The sequence below is a fragment of the Passer domesticus genome, chromosome 1 (genome assembly GCF_036417665.1).
Source record: "Passer domesticus isolate bPasDom1 chromosome 1, bPasDom1.hap1, whole genome shotgun sequence".
Lineage (NCBI taxonomy): Eukaryota > Metazoa > Chordata > Aves > Passeriformes > Passeridae > Passer > Passer domesticus.
In genome coordinates this window covers 40,667,143-40,684,689 of record NC_087474.1, presented here as the reverse complement: position 1 = coordinate 40,684,689, position 17,547 = coordinate 40,667,143, and the positions used below count along the sequence as shown (strand labels likewise).

Here is a 17,547-nt window from a genome sequence, read left to right as displayed (position 1 = left end):
TGCAAGAGATTGAGTTATGGCACAAGTGAAGGGTGTGGTGGTGCACTAGCTTAAAATTCTTTGGGACAGGATTGTTAATCTGTAACAATTGGAAGAGAATTTGGTCTTTGCTCGGATGTGAAGGCAGTGGTGGTAGAGAGTTAAGCAGAACTGCAGCAAAGGAAGTGGTCCCAAGCAATATGTCTGAAACTCTGTAAATCTTAGGGCATAACAGCTGGCATCATGTCCAGGCTTATTTAGCATGAATAAAGAGAAGAGCAGACCACCACCAATAATTTCAGGCTGTGAAGATAATCCTGGAAATGTTCTGTGGTGGGAAAGGTTAGTTAGAGATGTTCTGTATATGGGGATATTGTGAAAAAGCCAAGGCAAAATGCGGTAACTTGAGCAAATTTGGGATATACAAAGCTACAGAAGTCTGAATAACCACAGTTTCTGGAATGTTTTACACAAATCTACACACGTGACCTATGGTAATCTTATTTTAGAGGAACAGTAACAAATACTGTGCATTACAAATGTCCATGTTAGTGGGATTAGCAAGATTGTTACAGATGGTTTTTTAGAAGCAGCTAAGGTGGGGGTAACCTGCATTTATGCTCTAGTCTGTTGAGGGTTGCAGCAGACTGACCTTCATTTGAGCCAGGAAGTTGCTGTATATTCTCTATTGGTCAAGGGTTAGTGTTAAATAATTGTTCTGTGTGATAGCATAGAAGATTTCCAGAGGGAAATTAAATTTAGGATCTGTGCTGTTGTAAAAGATGGGTTTATTTGTGGAAAAAAATAGATGCTTTCAACTCCTGAGGCTGACACACCAACTTTGAAATACCTTCACTTTCATTTAGTGCACTTGGACACCTCAGTTAGTTTGTTTTCTGTTTGTATGATCTTTCAGTCCTGGGTGTTGGTTTATTGTGAATGGCTTGTGTTACAAATGAAGAAATAGATCACTTACCCCTGAAAAACCAAGCCCAATAACAGTACTTTATAAAATTGTAATTACTAAAATTGCTTTAACCTCCTTTGTATATTTATGATCTTGATTTAAGATCAATCTGTGCCCTTTGTTGGGTAATTGCATTAAAAGCTTCTATGGAAATAGTGTATGCTTGTAATTTCTTTCAACAGGTACTTTGTGCTGGACTTTGAGACGGGGATTCTGCAGTATTTTATGAATGAACAAACTAAAAACCAGAGCCCAAAGCCACGAGGAGCCTTGTCTTTAGCTGGAGCTATAATATCGCCCAGTGATGAAGTGCCACACATGTTGGTGGTCTACTCTGCAAATGGAGAGATGTACAAGTTAAGAGGTACAGTGCTGCTCACGAAGCCTGGTGAATTGTTCTTCTCTTCCACTCCCACTTCTGCATTTCTTCTCTTATGTCTCATTTCTCTTTTACTTTCCTGTGCTGTCAGAAAGTAGTGGCTATACAGCTCTGTTATTACACAGTATATTTTAAAACATGGTGGAGGAGTAATCTGGAGTTAAGTACATGTGACTTTAAAATATATAGACTTTCAGGGCTGGAAGGTACTCTACAAGATGGCTTCTGTAATCTGTTACTGTGGCATTTTCATTGAATGCTGTATCTTATTTGCTTCCAAAGGAAGAAAAAGGTGCTTTCATTGCTGTCCACAGCATAACATTTGTTTTCTAGTACTGTTCTTCCCTGCCACCATCCTGCAGATAATGTGCAGTAATGAATCTGATGATGGGTCAGAGAAGGGAAAAATGCCAGTGATAGGCTGCTGAGATACTATGTTCTTAGCAGTCTTGGAGTAATTGAATGCTCCTGTGACATAAAATTTTCCCTTTGTTCCCAACTATAAGACAAACAATACAGGGTATATAGGAGTTACTTTGGAATATTTACAAAAGAAAAAAAAAGGAAGAAAAAAAATGCAGTGTTCTGATTTTTAGGTATTTTCAGTATGGTTGATTGATCATGATGCTTCCAAATCAAACTAATTTATAAAAAATAAACTGTTATTTAAAAAAAACCAAGATATATAATGCAGTGTAAGAGAAGTGTTCTTAGTTTTGTTCTGACCACAGTTTATCAGTTGTCCAGCAGGACTGAGCATGGAGGAGTCCCCTGTGGTACAGTGTGTTGCTCTTTCATACACAGAACTGAATTCAGAAACAACCAGGGAGAATTTCTGTTTAAATGCTTTGAAAGTTGCACAGCTAAAAATCATAAGCACTTGTTGTGTCATTATGCTTTTCCAATCACTTGAAATTATCAAATGCTTACAATATGCTGCTTTTAATTTAATGATGTCTGTGAATTTGATTAAAATCAATTTTATTGATTTTATGCTGAGTCAATAATCATTAAGATACTCAATAGCAGAGGAAGCAAGAGAAAATATTTACTGAAATTATCAACTCTGTGTTGCCATTCTTAATGAGGATTCCTGTAGTAGTACTTAGAGAAAAAGCCTCTCTCCTAAACAGACTTACTGTATTACACAGGAGCCATCTGAGAGCAGTCAAACTCTTCAATAATTTTTAAAGCTGGTTTTTAAAGATGTTTGGGGGAAATTCCTGTGTCTTTCAGTTGCATGTGAATGACATGGGTTTAGAGAGAAATTTAGTTGAACTCCATTAAAAGAGAAGCACTTAAGTATTTGGGGAACTGATAGCTGATTGACAACCTGAGTGCAGAACTTTTATGGATTCAAATGCTGTGGTATGTCCTTCACAAAGACAGACAAGTAAAACAAAAGTGGATGAACAATTCTGAACAAAAATGTCTTCTTGAGGTAGGTAGTTTTGCCTTTGCTAACATGTGGAAAAGATAACTATGAAGAAGATTCATAAGCTTATTTCTTCCAACTGGCCTCTTAAGTACAGGTTTAGATGTGTAGCGCTGAAAAACTGTAGTGTATTTATGTAGCATAAATTAGGATTTATACTGCATCCTAATAAATAATTAATCTTTCTACCTCTGCCCTGCTCTGTCACCTCTTGTGCAAAAGAGTATTGATTTATGTGTGATTGCTTGCATTTTCTTGTTTCTGTTCTAGCTGCTGATGCAAAGGAGAAGCAGTACTGGATAACTCAGCTTCGATCCTGTGCCAAATATCACAAGGAAAATGATTCTAAGGTAAATAATTAAGAGTGAGAAGTAACTATTATGTTTTAAGTGGAGTGGGTGAAGAACAGCATAGCCTGGATGATTGGCTGCTGTAATTAGTGGGTTCATGTTCAGAAGGTTTTGAGTAAAAGCAGCAAGTTGTCATTTGTCACTAACTGGAGCAGGATTAGTCAATAGGGCGATCCTAATAAATAAACATTTTCCTGTTTATGACAAATTAGTGAAGTGCATAGTTAATTGAGTGGCTGAATCAACCATTTATTAATAAATACTGTATGATGTCCTGATTAGTATTTAAAAGTTAACTAATACAGTTTTATTTAATTTTATGCAACTTAGTGACTTTTATTATAGGAAGCTTCAGATAGATGTTAGCAGCAGTCAGTCTACATCTTATTTACTAAATTGGAAAGAGCTCATCATATGAAGAGTTATGTTATTTACTTCTCTTTGGAACTAATTGTCCACAATTTTTGTCCTCAAACAGCTAAATATTTTGTGCAGGTAAAAAGACCAACTGTATAGACTTGAAAGATAGCAAAATAATAGGTTGAGGCTGTCTCCAATCTCCAAGTAAAAATTGTATGGAGTATGGTACAAATCAAACCCTTTTTGAAGGAGATTTAAGTAGCTGGAACATTTCAGTACTTTTAAAATTCTTACACATTGGAATTCAATATAGTTTTTATATGGATGTGCCCCAGTACTACTCAGAAAGGTGTAACTCTACTTGATCAGGGTACTCTTACAGTTGCTGTTGATTTGCAGCTCCTGTGCCAAATAACAATGCCAACTTTTTGTACTCAATATCCAGCAAGGAGTTATTCCTCAGTGTGTTTTCTGGTTACTTCTTAAATGAATTTACATGTTTAGCATCTATAATTTAACTGTGATGTGGTGGTAAAACTGCTGTTCCGTATATATGATATTGGAGATTTGTGCAATGGCATTTTGCTTCTTATGCTTCTACACTCTTATTAATTTTCATTATATTTCCTAATACTGGTTTTATTTTTATTCTTTTCCTGCTTGTGATAAATTATTCTATTTTAATAGCAAAATCTCATTTAGCATAGCAGTAATTTAGTTGAAGCTGATCTTTGTGGAGCTGAAGGTGGGATCATATTTCTTCTTTAGGTAAAAACTGTTACACTTAGTAGTAATTTCTGTTCACACTGTCTTTCCCTGTTGAGCTCCTTCAACAGGAGTAGTATCTGGATATTTAGTTCTGAATTAATTTGTGTGTCAAGAGAAAAATCTTGGTGTTACAACAGTGAAAGTAAACAGCAATTAGTAGAGGTCCAAAGAAAGCAAGCAAATTTTAGAAATTATCAGGGAAAAGAAGGTCTAGTACTTGGATTTCTCTAACTCTGTCAAATACTTGTAATGAATACTTTTATCAGTCCCCTTCCATTTCTGAAATGAAAAATTGGAGTGGGTATAATGAAGTACTTTTCATCATATTTGTTCTTCTTCTGTACAGGATGAACTCTGTGTGATGAAATTTGACTTCATTATAGTTTTTTTTTTTCTGATGATGAGAGTGGAAAGGGCAAATAAGTATAGTAAGTGCTCTGCAGTGGCTGAATAGGAAGTATTTGCTTAACTGTTAATAATAATATTGGTATGGGGAGCCTCAAAGAAAAGGAGTTGAAAACAGGCAAAACAAAAAATGAAAAAAAAACCACCAAAAGGACGTGAATAGAAAGTGGAGAATATTTTGGGATGCTTTGGATGCCAGAAGTGTTTAGAGATTTGAAAAGTATTTGAAAAGCAAAATTTTATTAGAAAGTCTTGACTAAATGAGTGGGAGGCTAGTAAATACAAAGATAGTTTCTGGCGCAGAAGATCTAAGGCACAACTTTGGGAAAGCTTTAGAATGAGGAGCATCTCACTGAACTAGTATTCTTGCATAGTGATCAACAATGCTGTGGTTTGTTCCTTGTTCCTATGCCCATTGTGCAAGAAAATAAAAGTATTTCCTTAACTGAGGGGTGGTGGACATGTAGCAGAGGAACTAAAGGAAAGAGTATTTCAGGTAGGAGGAAGAGGGTTCTTGCATTTTTCTTTAAAACTGGTGAGTTACGGAAATTTGACATAGGAAGTTGGAGTATAGATGTATTTTGGAATGGATATGTTTTAATTATCTTGAATCTGTTGAGTATAAAGCAGAAATGCTGAAGAAAAGTATGTTTCTTAGTTCTATCTTACAAATCAGGCTAGGTCACTTTTCACTTGAAATCTTTGTTTCTGAAGCACTTTAAGTTCTCTGCTTTTGTAAGCCACAGAGCAAATAAAGAATATCTATCTTCTGTATTTTTAAACTTAACAGTGCAGAAAATAAAATGTTCAGAATTTGTGCTTCAGATGACACCACTGATGACTCTGCCTTTTATTCAAGAAGTGGACTGTACTTGAAGCAATTTTGTGCTTACCTGTTCCTAGAAACTTTTCTTGTGACAAGATTTATCGCTTGTTTTTAATATGCTTTTTTTCCTTTTCCCCCTCCTGTCTTCTCAGTATTAGAGTATTAACTGAAAAGAATATTTTACCTGGCTTTAGCATTGCATATATTGTGAACTTGAATTTCATCTACAAGTAAGATTTTAAATTTCTCGCTGCTTTTCTTTATAAAAGGAAGGGATCAAAAGCTTGAGTGCTACAATAATTAGCCTTTGGAGATCATATATCATTTGCAAGGTAGCAATTCTTGACAGAAATTCCAGGAACTAGAAAAAAAAAAAGCTTAATATTATTTATATTATTTTTATTTTTTTTTTCCTTCTTTTTCTGAATGTCTTACTTTATATTCACTGCCTGGTAGGAGATAAGAGAAGCAAGAACTGCTTCATTTCATTGTGATGTTTTTTTTCTTTCTCTTGTAGATGATGGTACTCGATACTAAATTATTATTAGCATGGGAGTGAAAACACGATCTTTAAAATGTTTTAAATTTACATAAAATAGCATTCTGCTACTTTTAGCCACCTTACTGTTTCAGCTGAGGGTCTGGATTTACATAGAAAGGTCTGTAATGACACAGAGATAGGTATATGTTTGACTTAATTTTGCATAATCGAGGACTTCACAAAAATCTGTATTTTTGGGTTTTGTTAAAATAGCTCTATCATTGATAGGACTGTCATGATGTGATTTGTTATTCTGCTGTCAGCAAGGTTGGATCTCTTTATTCCTCCCTCTTTGTATACTTCATATTCTGTAGTAAGTGGAAACTGCCAGTTATCTGTCTCTCATCATGCTGTTATGAACAGGCAGATACTCATGTGTTCTGAGCTTCTGGAGTTTGAACAGAATCCAAGCTCTGTCTCTGCTGGGAGCAGCATCTGGAAAGTTGGAGTCTGAGTGTTTGCTCCCAGCTCCTTCTGCCGCTTAAATTCACCTTTTTCTTAGGAATACTGAGATGCAGAAATTTCTAGCTGTTCTTAGGAGTCATACACTTGAATGAGGTATAATGGGAAGTGAAAAATATGCAGTGAGTGGTGTATTTTATGTTATGCAAGTGGGATACAGTTTAAATGTGAAATAACCAATAATGGGATAACCAGGCAAGCAGTGGGAGGGTTCCCAAGAATACCAGCAAAGTAACTTAGCGACCAGTTATTCATACTGGAGAGAGAACACATTTTCAAAATCTTGAATAGGTATTATTGCAAAGGAATGTGTAGGAAAACATGATAATTTGGAGGATGTTTTTCAAAGCTGAAGCTGTGTCACTGTTTCTGTGAAATACTCAGAGAAGAGCATTCCTTCTCGCTGCACTGGATCTAGATCAGCATTAGTTTCCTTTCTTTTTCTCAGCTATTGCCTGCTTCAAAATGCTACTGAATAACTTACTGTCATGATTGTTTTTAAAGCTTCAGCTGGGGATTGGAGCCGTGGAGGAAATTAAATAGAGAAGTGATTGAAAAAAGAAAAAAAAGGTTGTATACTAAACACTAAATTTAGTTGCGTGCTAATGAATGTCCAAAGGTGAGCGGTACAGTTAATGAGTGGATGTAACACAAGCTAAGTCTCTGACTTTGTTTTAATTAAATTTTACATGGTAATGATAAAAAAAAGGCAGTAAAAGAAAAGTGTTCACTGGCAAATAATTCCCATGCTGTCACATAGTCTTAATGTTCTTGGTATTCCCATACAAGTCTCATTTCACTTAATTACAGATTGTTCGACCTCCATAAGTGCCAAATCAACTGTATTGGATGAAATCTTCTATGTCTGGATAGGATTGCTGATTCTTTTAGACTATTCCAAGTGCATATTTTGTACAAGCTTTAATTAAAACATTAATCAAATTTGCATTCACTGATATAAAGTGCTTTCAAGAGGAGTAGGCTTATGTGTAATTTTTCTGGTAACTTCCAAGAATAATTTTGTATCCAGAAATTTTCATAAGGTTTTTAGTTCTTCTGTTTCATCCTCCTTTTTTCTTGACTGTTTAATCATGGCGGCTGTAAAAGCACTACTGGAAACAAACACAGGTTTTTAAACCAGCTCTTAACGCCAGTGTGTGGTTTGGTTGCTGGATTTGCATATAACCCTTGTATATCTCAGTGTGTCTGTATCAGGAATGTGACAGGGAACAAAACCTTTATCTTGTGAAGTCACTTCTGTGCTCAGATGGTAACTTTCTGCTCAGGTCTGTGTTAGAATAAGGAGACAGACTCTGTTGTTTTAGCTTTTGGGTTTTGAGCTGCACAGTGAGCTAGCTGCTTAAAATTGGATGGTGTGGATTGATCTTTAAGCTGAACTCATTTGCTGGTTCCTTGCAGCTGTAAATTGTAATCCAATTCCCTTCCTTCTGCTGCCACCTTTTGTGTGGGTTTTGTCATGTTTCCAGTTCTGTATTAACCTGGGCATCAAAAGTAGATAAAATGGCATCCTATTAAAAAGAGCTTAGCTCTCTGACCAACTCTCTGAGGAATGTATGCCTCTGTCTCTGATTCTCTGTTGGCTTATCTCCCTGGAGTAATGGTGGGGGGAAAAAAGTCCAAACCTGCCTCTGTCAAGTGTCAACTGCAGTAGCAGTTTGGCTATAATGTGAAACAGCACCTGCAGTAATGCCTCAAGTGTAACATTTCTATTAAATCATTATGAGGCAGAGGTGTAATATTCTCCACAGCTGGAAGAATGACTATTATAGATCTTTGGTTTTATCAGGTTTGTTTTTGCTTTAGTAATGAATGGCCACAGAGATATCTTTACGTTTTTAAGCGAATCGTTGGCTGGGTATTTTTAACATCTGCATGATAACTTCATAAAGCCAAATTGGTGAAAATTTCAAGTCTTTTTCAGTGTTGTTTTGGTTCTTCTGTGCATGTTAAATTGCTTTGCCTTTTGAGCTTCAAGTGTTCCCTCTTGTTGGTATGCTTGTGTGCTTCCTCTTCTCATCTCTGACCTATGGAAGTCAACTAAAGCATGGCACTTCTAATTACAATATGCACTGAAATCCTTACAGTAGTGAGGCTGATAGGGAAGCACTGCTTGGCTGTTAGTTGTGTGTTTGACATCTTTTTTCCTCCCTTTGGAAGCCTCATGAAAATAAGAGTTGTTCACTGCTTCTAAAATCTTTCTACAGAAATGGAAGAAAATCAATTTAGGATTGAATATGCTCCAGTGGTTCTTGATGAAGAAAAGATTTTATGATAGAGTGATTATCATAGTCTCTTGCTTAAAAAAAAGACACATATTACCTTACTGAAGATGATGAAGCACTATGATATTCTATCAGAAAAGTTAGTACTTTAGAGTGGTTCTTGACAGAAATGTGCAAAACATCATAAGCTGGTCCCTGTACAGTGCTGAAGTTTGGATATTATGTAGATTCTGTCATTTGCATTTTAATATTTGTGAATGATTATAATGTAAATGAAGCAGAACTGTGTCTAGGTTTATCTTTTATCAGTGTTTGTTTACTTAGGATGCATTGGAAAAGAAGTAGATGGGAATTAAAACACTGAATGGTGGTGTCTCAAAATTGTAATTACTTTCTGATAGCGTGTGACTTCCCATAACTCAAGCTGCATGCAGGGATAGGTTTTCTGTGCTGTATATGTGCAGAGGAGTAAAGGAGTGTCATTTTGGTAATTATTATTCAGAGAAAAACATCTGTGGCACAGTGCCTGTGAAAATGATGATTATCAACCATAAGCAGATATGACAATTCACTTCAGAAATTATTTTATTGATCTCTGGAAAATTGCATTTACTTTCCAAAATAAACAAAATTGTTTGCTTCTGGTAAATGGTGAAAAACACTTCAGCTTCTTTGTGAACAGGAAGGGCAATCTCCTGGGAGAATGAGTCATGAAAACATTAGTATAGTTCGAACTTACTGTTCTGCAATTCCATTATTTTAATTGTTAGGATTTTTGATATCCAAATGGAAGCATTCATTATACTGCTTTTTTATCTTGGGGATGGACAGGCTATTAAAATAAAAATCTTAAACCAAATCTGTTTTAGCTAAACATACTTTAGCTAGCTTTAGGTCATAAAACCCATATGAATGCAAGTTGCAAATTAATCTTTTATTAGCTTCTTTATTATTCTTTTATTGGTTTCATTTTATTAGCAGGTGAAGTGTTGGTGCAATGGTAAGGTGTGTAGCCTCAGGAAAGAAAATATGCAGTCCTTTTGGGATGCTTCAGCTTGTGGATTTCTTGGCTCATTATTGGCACTGTGCATTACTAATGTTGAAGAGCTTACATTTTCCTTTCATCAGACTTTTCACTCTCTTTTTATTTATTTAGTTAGTTGTGAGCCAGAAAGCAGCAAGACCAAAGAAAATGAGATATGATAATAATTAGAGGGTCAGATCAGTCACAGGAGCAGTGCTGGGGGAAGAGCGGGGGATTAGGCATAAAGGCCCATCAGTTACTGTCATTGCTTTGATTTCCTGTGAGAGTGACTTTAATGGCTGTTGTAGTATCATTTTTAATTAGAGTGCTTTTGGCAGTGGAAAACTTCATATAGGTTTTCACGTTTTAACAGAAATGGAAAATTTGGATTTTTGCACAGCTGTGTGTCAGTGCAAAAAGAATGCTTGTCATTCCCAGTGTTGAATCTCAAGAAATTCTGCAAAAGAGGAGTCAAGTATTTGGCTGGGACATAGGTGTTGACAATGTGCTGTAAAATTCAAAAGTGCCTAAGGGGCTGAGTGTGCAGTTCCTGGAGAGTCCTCTTCTGGCAGTGACAGGAAGAAGCTGTCAGAAGGAATTGGATGCTTCCCCCATTTTCTTGGATGCAGCAGGCACAGTAGTCTGCTGCTGTTCTCTGTGACAGTGGAGGAGGGGTATCCAACTTGAAAAGGTTTTGAGTGGTTCCAAAAACTGCCATTCACAAGCATACTGGCTGTGACTGATTTTGCAAGTTTTAAGTTGCAAATTTTTATGTTTGTCACAGGGCCTTGCCTAGAGACTGCTTCCTGGGTAGCTGGAGGTCCTGGTGCTGAGCTCCTTTAAAGTTTGTATGTTACAGACACCCTCTAAAGAATAATACCAAATTTAGGTGCTGGAGTATTTGTGTTGTGGGCTGGTGGAATTTTCTGGCATGTTGTTTGGAAATGTTGGGTCACTACAGATGGATGAAGGATGTAAAGGGGCAAAAAAACAGAGGTGAGGAGACTTTGCTTACAGCCTGTAGGACCGATATATTTAGCTCTGATACTTTGCACAGACCATGTGTGTGCAAATTCCAGATTGCCCAGTCTCTCTGATTGGATGAGCTCTATAGGACTGGTGACTCTTCTTGCTGCAAGGGGAAGCAGAGGGCTCTGGGAGACTCATTGGCAGAGGTGGTCTCTCCCTGGAGAGCACAAAGCTCCATGCCTTGCCCTACAACAGAGCTCAGTGTCAGGCACGCCAGGCAGTGGATCCATGGGCAGCCCTTGCCAGGCTGTGTGCTTGTGTGTGTAGAGACTGGGATTTCCCTCATGTCCCTGTAACAGAGCAGTCTTTTTGAGCACCAACCACTACTGAAACTAGAGATGGGCTGTTTTTTCTGATTTTCTCTTCTACTCCTCTGTTCCCCAAACTCCATGCCCTGAACGACTGTTCACCAGAAATTGCTGTGAGCTGCTACGTACCTTGGCAAAACTGAGGAAAAGCCATCTTAAATGCACTGTGGTCCCACAGTCTGAACCAGTGCATGGATTTTTCCATGTACGTTTTGTGTTAGCTTTTGTTACGTGCAGATCTATAGCTCTCCCTGAAGAAAATCAAAACACAGTAAAACTACCTCTCACAGAATATTGTTTTTTGTTTTTTGGTTTTTTTTTTTTAAGTGAACCTAATAGGAAAACTGTTAGTCTGAACAGCAGACAAATGTTTATTTGATCTGTTAGGATCTGTTTAGCTATATGAAAGTAGCAGCTATGTATTTTTGTTATTGTGATAGTATGATACTAAAATGTCAGTGAATCTCAAAAGATTTCACTCTAAAACAAAATAAACTTTTATTAACCTAAAAGAGAAGTTGATTTTTTCAATTAAAAACCTAAAATTATTTTGTTCTACCTCTACACCCTAAATTTAGTTTAGATGCTATTCTGATAGTAGTCAATTTGAAGAACAAACAATAGTGAAGTATATTCCACTCACATACTCAGAACACCCTTTTTCTGTGGAATATATGTTTGAAAAATGAAATTCAGTTTTCCTCATCCCCTTCTTTCTCCCAAATACGTTTTTCTCTGGCTCTTATTTTAATTGTAGTTATGTCTAAGCTCTTCCAAATGGAAGATGAATTATAAATCTGGCAACCTTCTGTGCCCTTCTGACAAATTACACCTCGTGCTGCTTTTTTGCCTTAGAGTCAAATCCAGTTTTAATGCAATTGTGATTTATCAGCCAGGGTGGATAATTTTTTTAAAAGATGCTTATTATTGTAATCTTATTGGCCATGGTAGCAAAGAATATATTCATTTCAAAAACAGTCAGACCATCATTCTTGGAAGCATTTGTAAATGTTAAATCTAGACCAATGGAATAATAATTATTTCTATGAGATTAGTAGCTCTTTGCACACTGGCAATGTGATAACCCATTTTTTAAACCTTCAAAAAGTGTAAAGTCTAGTTTTGTGTGGCAGTGGCAAAGGGATTGTGTTACTGGTTTCACTCCTCCTCCTCGGCAGTGCCGGATAATCTGCCTTGTCCTTTACAGTCGGTCTGGTGGTAACATGAGGCCTGACTTCAATTGCAGTGCTAGTTGGAACCTGTTCACCTTGGTTTGAAGATTGCCACAGAATTGCAAAAAGTGACATGGAAGGTATAAGAAGAGAGATTATACCCAAGGAATATTTTTGTGTAGGAATACTTTTGTGTAGCATGCTCAAGAGAAGTACCTCATGTTGATGGTGACTGTCTTAGCAGTATTGTAGGTTGCCATTGTTATTTGTGCAGGTTTTGAAGGAGTTTTAGTCATGGGGCTGTGTATTTTCCTCGCTGTCTTAAAGTGCTACTTAATGTTACTCTCTGAATTGGTTCATGTTTCATGAGGTAAAAGTTCCTCTGTTTCAGTTTTAACCTTACAGATGCAATCAACAGTTCAAATAGAAGGGAAAAACTTTTTTATATTACACTTTTATATATCATGTCCCATGGTGATCTGGTGCCCATCTGAGCTTGATTGAGAACTGGTGTCCTACAGACCTCCAGGATAACTTGTGTTTGAGGTCTGCAGAGAGCAAACTGAGATAGCAACACTGACAGATGGTTAGATAAAAACCAAATGTCCTGACTGATTTTATAGGTTGTCTATTAAAAGTATTCATACTGCAGATACCGTTGGAGATTTATTTCTGGCCTTTTTTGCATATTGGGTTTATCCCAAGCGTACTCCAAAACACATTGATTTCTTGAAGACAAGTTTTGTTTCAAATGTTGATATTTAATTGGTGTGTGGGTTGGTCTTGCCAAAATTTAGCCTCCTCTGATGTTGAGAACAATACTACACTGTTTCAGAAGTTCATCAAATGAAAGCTTTAAGATTTTTTTCTTCCTTGCTGTTTGCACCAGTTTGGTGAATTGTAGGTCAGTGGTTTAATGAAAAATACTTGTATTGGCATTGTTGTTATTCTGTTTGCAAAATCTTTCCTAGACTTTCCTAAAAAGTAGGATTGTAAGAACTAAGCAGCATATTAATTTTTATGTAAGAATTTCTGAAGATATTTGCAAACACCAATTACAGGCATGCCAAGAAACAAAGGCAATAGCTCAAATGTTTCCAAGAACATCTCCTGAGCCATGCGTATGGTTTGGAAGGAATAAATTAGTTATACCTCCGTATTTAGGTTTGTGAGAAAAGTAGAACAATACAAATGTATTGTCTGAATTGTAAATTTTTGCTTGTGTAAAGGTTGCTAATATCACAATCCTATTGCTTGTTCTAGAGCATCTCATCCTCACGAAGTAGAAGCTCATCTTTGCTGCCGCCTGGCACAGCTAATTCTGCATCTCCCAGTGGCCAGAAATACACGAATCCAAGTGGGCCAACTGTTGTCACCATCACACATCACAAATCACCTGCAGCTGCTCGAAGAGCGAAGAGCCAGCGATCTGGTCAGCTCCATGAAGTCCGAGAGGTAAGAGAGAAACATCTGCTGTTTTGCTGTAACTTGGAAGTGCTTATTTTGCTTCACAATAAGCAATTGAGTCTGACAAGTTAACAATTCTCTTTGTTTTTGACTTTATGATGGCTTTGTTTCGATCCCCTTGCTGAGCAAGAGGTGGAATTTAGTTCTGGTTCAGCTTCAGGTCAGGTGTATACAGATTTTTTTATGCTGATGTTAAAATTGGTGCGTGAAAGTGAAGTAGATAGGCAACAGCTCCTGGAATTTGCAGTGGTGCTGCAGTACTGGAGGAAGATCTCTTTGAAGCTGCATGCAGCAATACCTTTCAGATTGGAAAATGGGCCCTGAAGCATTTAAATATAGCTAGAAAAAAACTACTTGAATAAGTCTGATGAATGTGTGAATGAAGGCGTAGCTCCCCACACTCAGCAGTTTATTGCTATCCTGCTGTAGTTTTAACTTTGTGTCAAGTTTATATTGCTGGCATTGCAGAAGAAAAATGGTTCATCTATATCAAACGCATGAAAACCAGAGAAAAAAGCTTGTTTCTTTTAAAGTCTCTTTGTACCAGTGTTTAAGAAATTTAACTCATACTGACTTAACTCTGTCTTTCAACAACAAAAATAGTACAGACTTTTAAGCTTAAATAGTATGGCAGATTTTCACAGAACACTGTTTAATCTTTCATCTTTTACTCTTTTTTGCTTTGTCTTTCATGTTAAGAATTTGAATAAATTCTTGGGATGTGCTCTGAATGAAGGCTTAAATTGTACATCCTGAGAAGGAAACATTAGAAATTAAGTACTGGCTGTCTGAATGTCACCCACATTTTCTTTACATTAGAGAAAACATACATCTGTCTATTTTTTATAAAAATATCCTGTCTTTGTCTACCAGTCATCTCCCCCAGGTTGCTCCTAGCATGCTAAATGTATTTGCTCTCATAGGTTGAATTCAGAGTGTGCCTCAAACCTATTAACAAAGTCAACAGTGGGAGTGGTTGCAATTTTGTCAAATGAAGCTGAGTAAAGTTGAAAGCTATTTGAAAAAGACTATTAATGTATGTGCTGATCATAATAAGTTGGGAAGAGAAAAAGCCATCAGTTGCAAAGAATACACCTGGAAGAAGTAAATACTAACCTATAGTAAAACAATGGGTAAGAGGTCAGGTGTTATCCCTGCAGAAAAGGCCAGTGAATTGCTGACTCACTTGTTTGCGGTGCATTGCAATGTGATGTCATTCCAAAAATGGAAACTGTTACAGGACTTCAGTCTGTAATGATGGAAGGTAATTATTTTGTTTTGCTTGATGTGAATGGTACTTCAGCTTCAGCACCAGTTCTTTTTAGAGGGCTGCAATAATAATGATGGAAAAAAACCCTCAGACATTGAAGATAGAGTAATGGCTGGAAGAAATGAGTGCTTTTCAGGGATAGAAGATGGTACTAAGATGAATGATGCATAAGCAAATTTCATAAGACAATGTGTGAAATTTACATTTTTATGTGTTGGATATTTTGAGTGTGTGTGCTGCTTCCTAAAGAGCAGCATCACAGTGGAGAAATCGGATCTTCTGCTTTCTTTTCCAGTCTTGTGTAAAAAGTTACATGCTTAACTGATGTTGTTTCCATCTTGTAAAAGGATATGTCTGTTTTTTCCAGATTAACGAAGGAGATTTTATTTCAACAGTATTCTCTGTGCACTTCCTTATCCTCCATTTTCCAGAGTGAATGAAATAGACTTGGGTATATGATACCTGTGTTTTCAGGAAATGGCTGTATGAGTCAAGCAGTGATCCACCCTCCCTTGTGAAATTTATCAATGAAGAGATATGTCTGGAGCCCCTCACAAAACTGCGCTTAAATCTGTTCTAGTCCTGTTTTTTACTCTGAAACAATGAAAAATAGGAGCTAGAAGTACAGTGAGAGAGAGAGTTAATCCTTTCCTCAATACCCAAATCTTTGCTTTTTATTTGAAATTTGTTTGGTGTGATCTGGATGAAGGGAAGAGACTGCAAAAGGATTATAGATCAATGTTACTGTTCCCTTGATTGAACAATGCCATTGAAGCTTTGATATGCAAATTAGTTTTTAAAAATTGTACTATAAATAGGATTACATTAGCTAATTTTGCACCTTGTAAATACAGTAGTTTAGTCAATGCAAAAAGTTGATCTGCTTCTGGAAAATGAGGGGAAGCATGTATGTTTTAAATTTCCCAACAATGTTATGATATGGTAGTGCTGCTGTGTTATATATGAGATCTTTGAAAAAGGATAATGCTGCAAAAGGGGGCATCCTTCACTTGGCACGTGTGGTGTTTGCTAGCTGGGACAATGTTCCTGAGAAAGTGTTGAAGTTGAAATTGCTTCTCAATTCTGAACTTTCTTGATCTGGCCATATTATTTGGAAAAAAGTGAGGTGTACCTCCACATTGCAAATAGGGCAGAATATACTCCTGTATTTTATATAATGCAAGATGTTCTGTAATACTTGATTGTTCTTTCCCTCCTCTTTTCACTTCATAATAAGAATAAGCAAAACAGTAAGAATAAACAACAATATTTCTTTCTGTGGTTTGTTCTGGTTGATTTAGTTTGATTTTTAGTAGGCTAGAGAATTTTAGCATGAAACTAATTGTAGCAAAGAGGTCTGTTTAGCACCAAACCGATAAGCAAAATCATATAAATGTAGTATATACAACTGTCTAGGTCTGCAAAATGACACATGTAATAAGTGTTTCCATTGTGAAATGGGAATTTCACCTATTTTCCAAATTTTGTTAAGTTAAAATTGAGTATAAGTATGGAGCTTTTGACTGCTAAAAAAACCCCCTATGTTTTAATACTTGCCCTACTTTTATATTGTGTTGAATTGTAAAGGAGCTCAGGAGCATTACTTTTCATCATAATGTAATTTTTTATTCTGTTTAATATCTCTTAAATCAGATTTTTGCTTATATTAACTTGGTGTTAATAGTGCAGTCCACACTGATTTATAGAATGTTATATCAAAACTAAAATTAACCATACATTAACTTGTGAGAAATTATCTGCATTGTGTTGCACTTCATGCAGAATTATTAGAGATCCTACCTCTTTATTTGGACCATAACTTAGCATTAAAGCGCTACTTTTAGTAAGTTATTTTATGGCAAACTAAGTCTCTGTGGTCTTGAAATTTAATTGTGTTTTTAAAACTGTGCATATTATTATCCTGTTAGAAATTTACGATTAAGAGTTATGCTTTCAGATTTCTTTACTGTAAGTGGTTAAAATCAACTGGAAGGTTAAGCCAAGTGGCCACATCACACTTCATATTAAATTTTACCTGTCACTGAACTAAATAATAGTGACCAAATGGTCAGAATGGTGTTTATTTTGGCTGGGAGTGTCTGACTCTTGTACAACCTCTGCCAGTGTTACAAATGTTGTTGAAGAGCCAAGTGTGTGAAGATTTTGTAGTAATTGATATTATTTACGGACATTTAGAGAAATAAAAGTAAAAGAAGTCCAGATAAATATTTCTTCCCACAATTTAAAAAACAGTCAGTGAAGGATTTTCTGATCAGTTTGAAATGTATTTGTTACAACTTTTGATATCCTGACTAGTCATCAGCATGGGTTTCTGAACATTTGGTGCAGGGAGATCCAGATTTCACAGGCCTACCAGTGTAACATCTCTTTTGTGTGCCAGTTGGCAGTCCTAGAACTTGGAAAGAACTGCTTTTTGATAAGGTGACAGTTCTAATGCTTCTTGCATATCCTTTTCCATATATAAACAGTTACTATTTGTTTCCTGCAGGAATGATGCAGCTAAGTGATAGTTCTTACTTCCTTCCTTACAATTATGGGGAA

The 17,547-nt window shown here is 36.4% G+C and overlaps 1 protein-coding gene across 2 annotated transcripts in view; it reads left to right on the top strand.

The window, feature by feature from the left end:
* OSBPL10 (oxysterol binding protein like 10) overlaps positions 1 to 17,547 on the top strand; it is a 123,784-nt gene that overhangs the window by 29,806 nt on the left and 76,431 nt on the right. For both annotated transcript variants that reach the window (XR_010359542.1, XM_064415335.1), the window contains exons 2-4: positions 1,129 to 1,310; positions 3,031 to 3,110; positions 13,512 to 13,703. Coding sequence is in view for 1 of the 2 variants with exons in the window: in XM_064415335.1 (XP_064271405.1) it covers positions 1,129 to 1,310; positions 3,031 to 3,110; positions 13,512 to 13,703 (454 nt within the window). In the remaining variant the exon portion in view is untranslated. The remainder of the gene's footprint in view (positions 1 to 1,128; positions 1,311 to 3,030; positions 3,111 to 13,511; positions 13,704 to 17,547) is intronic.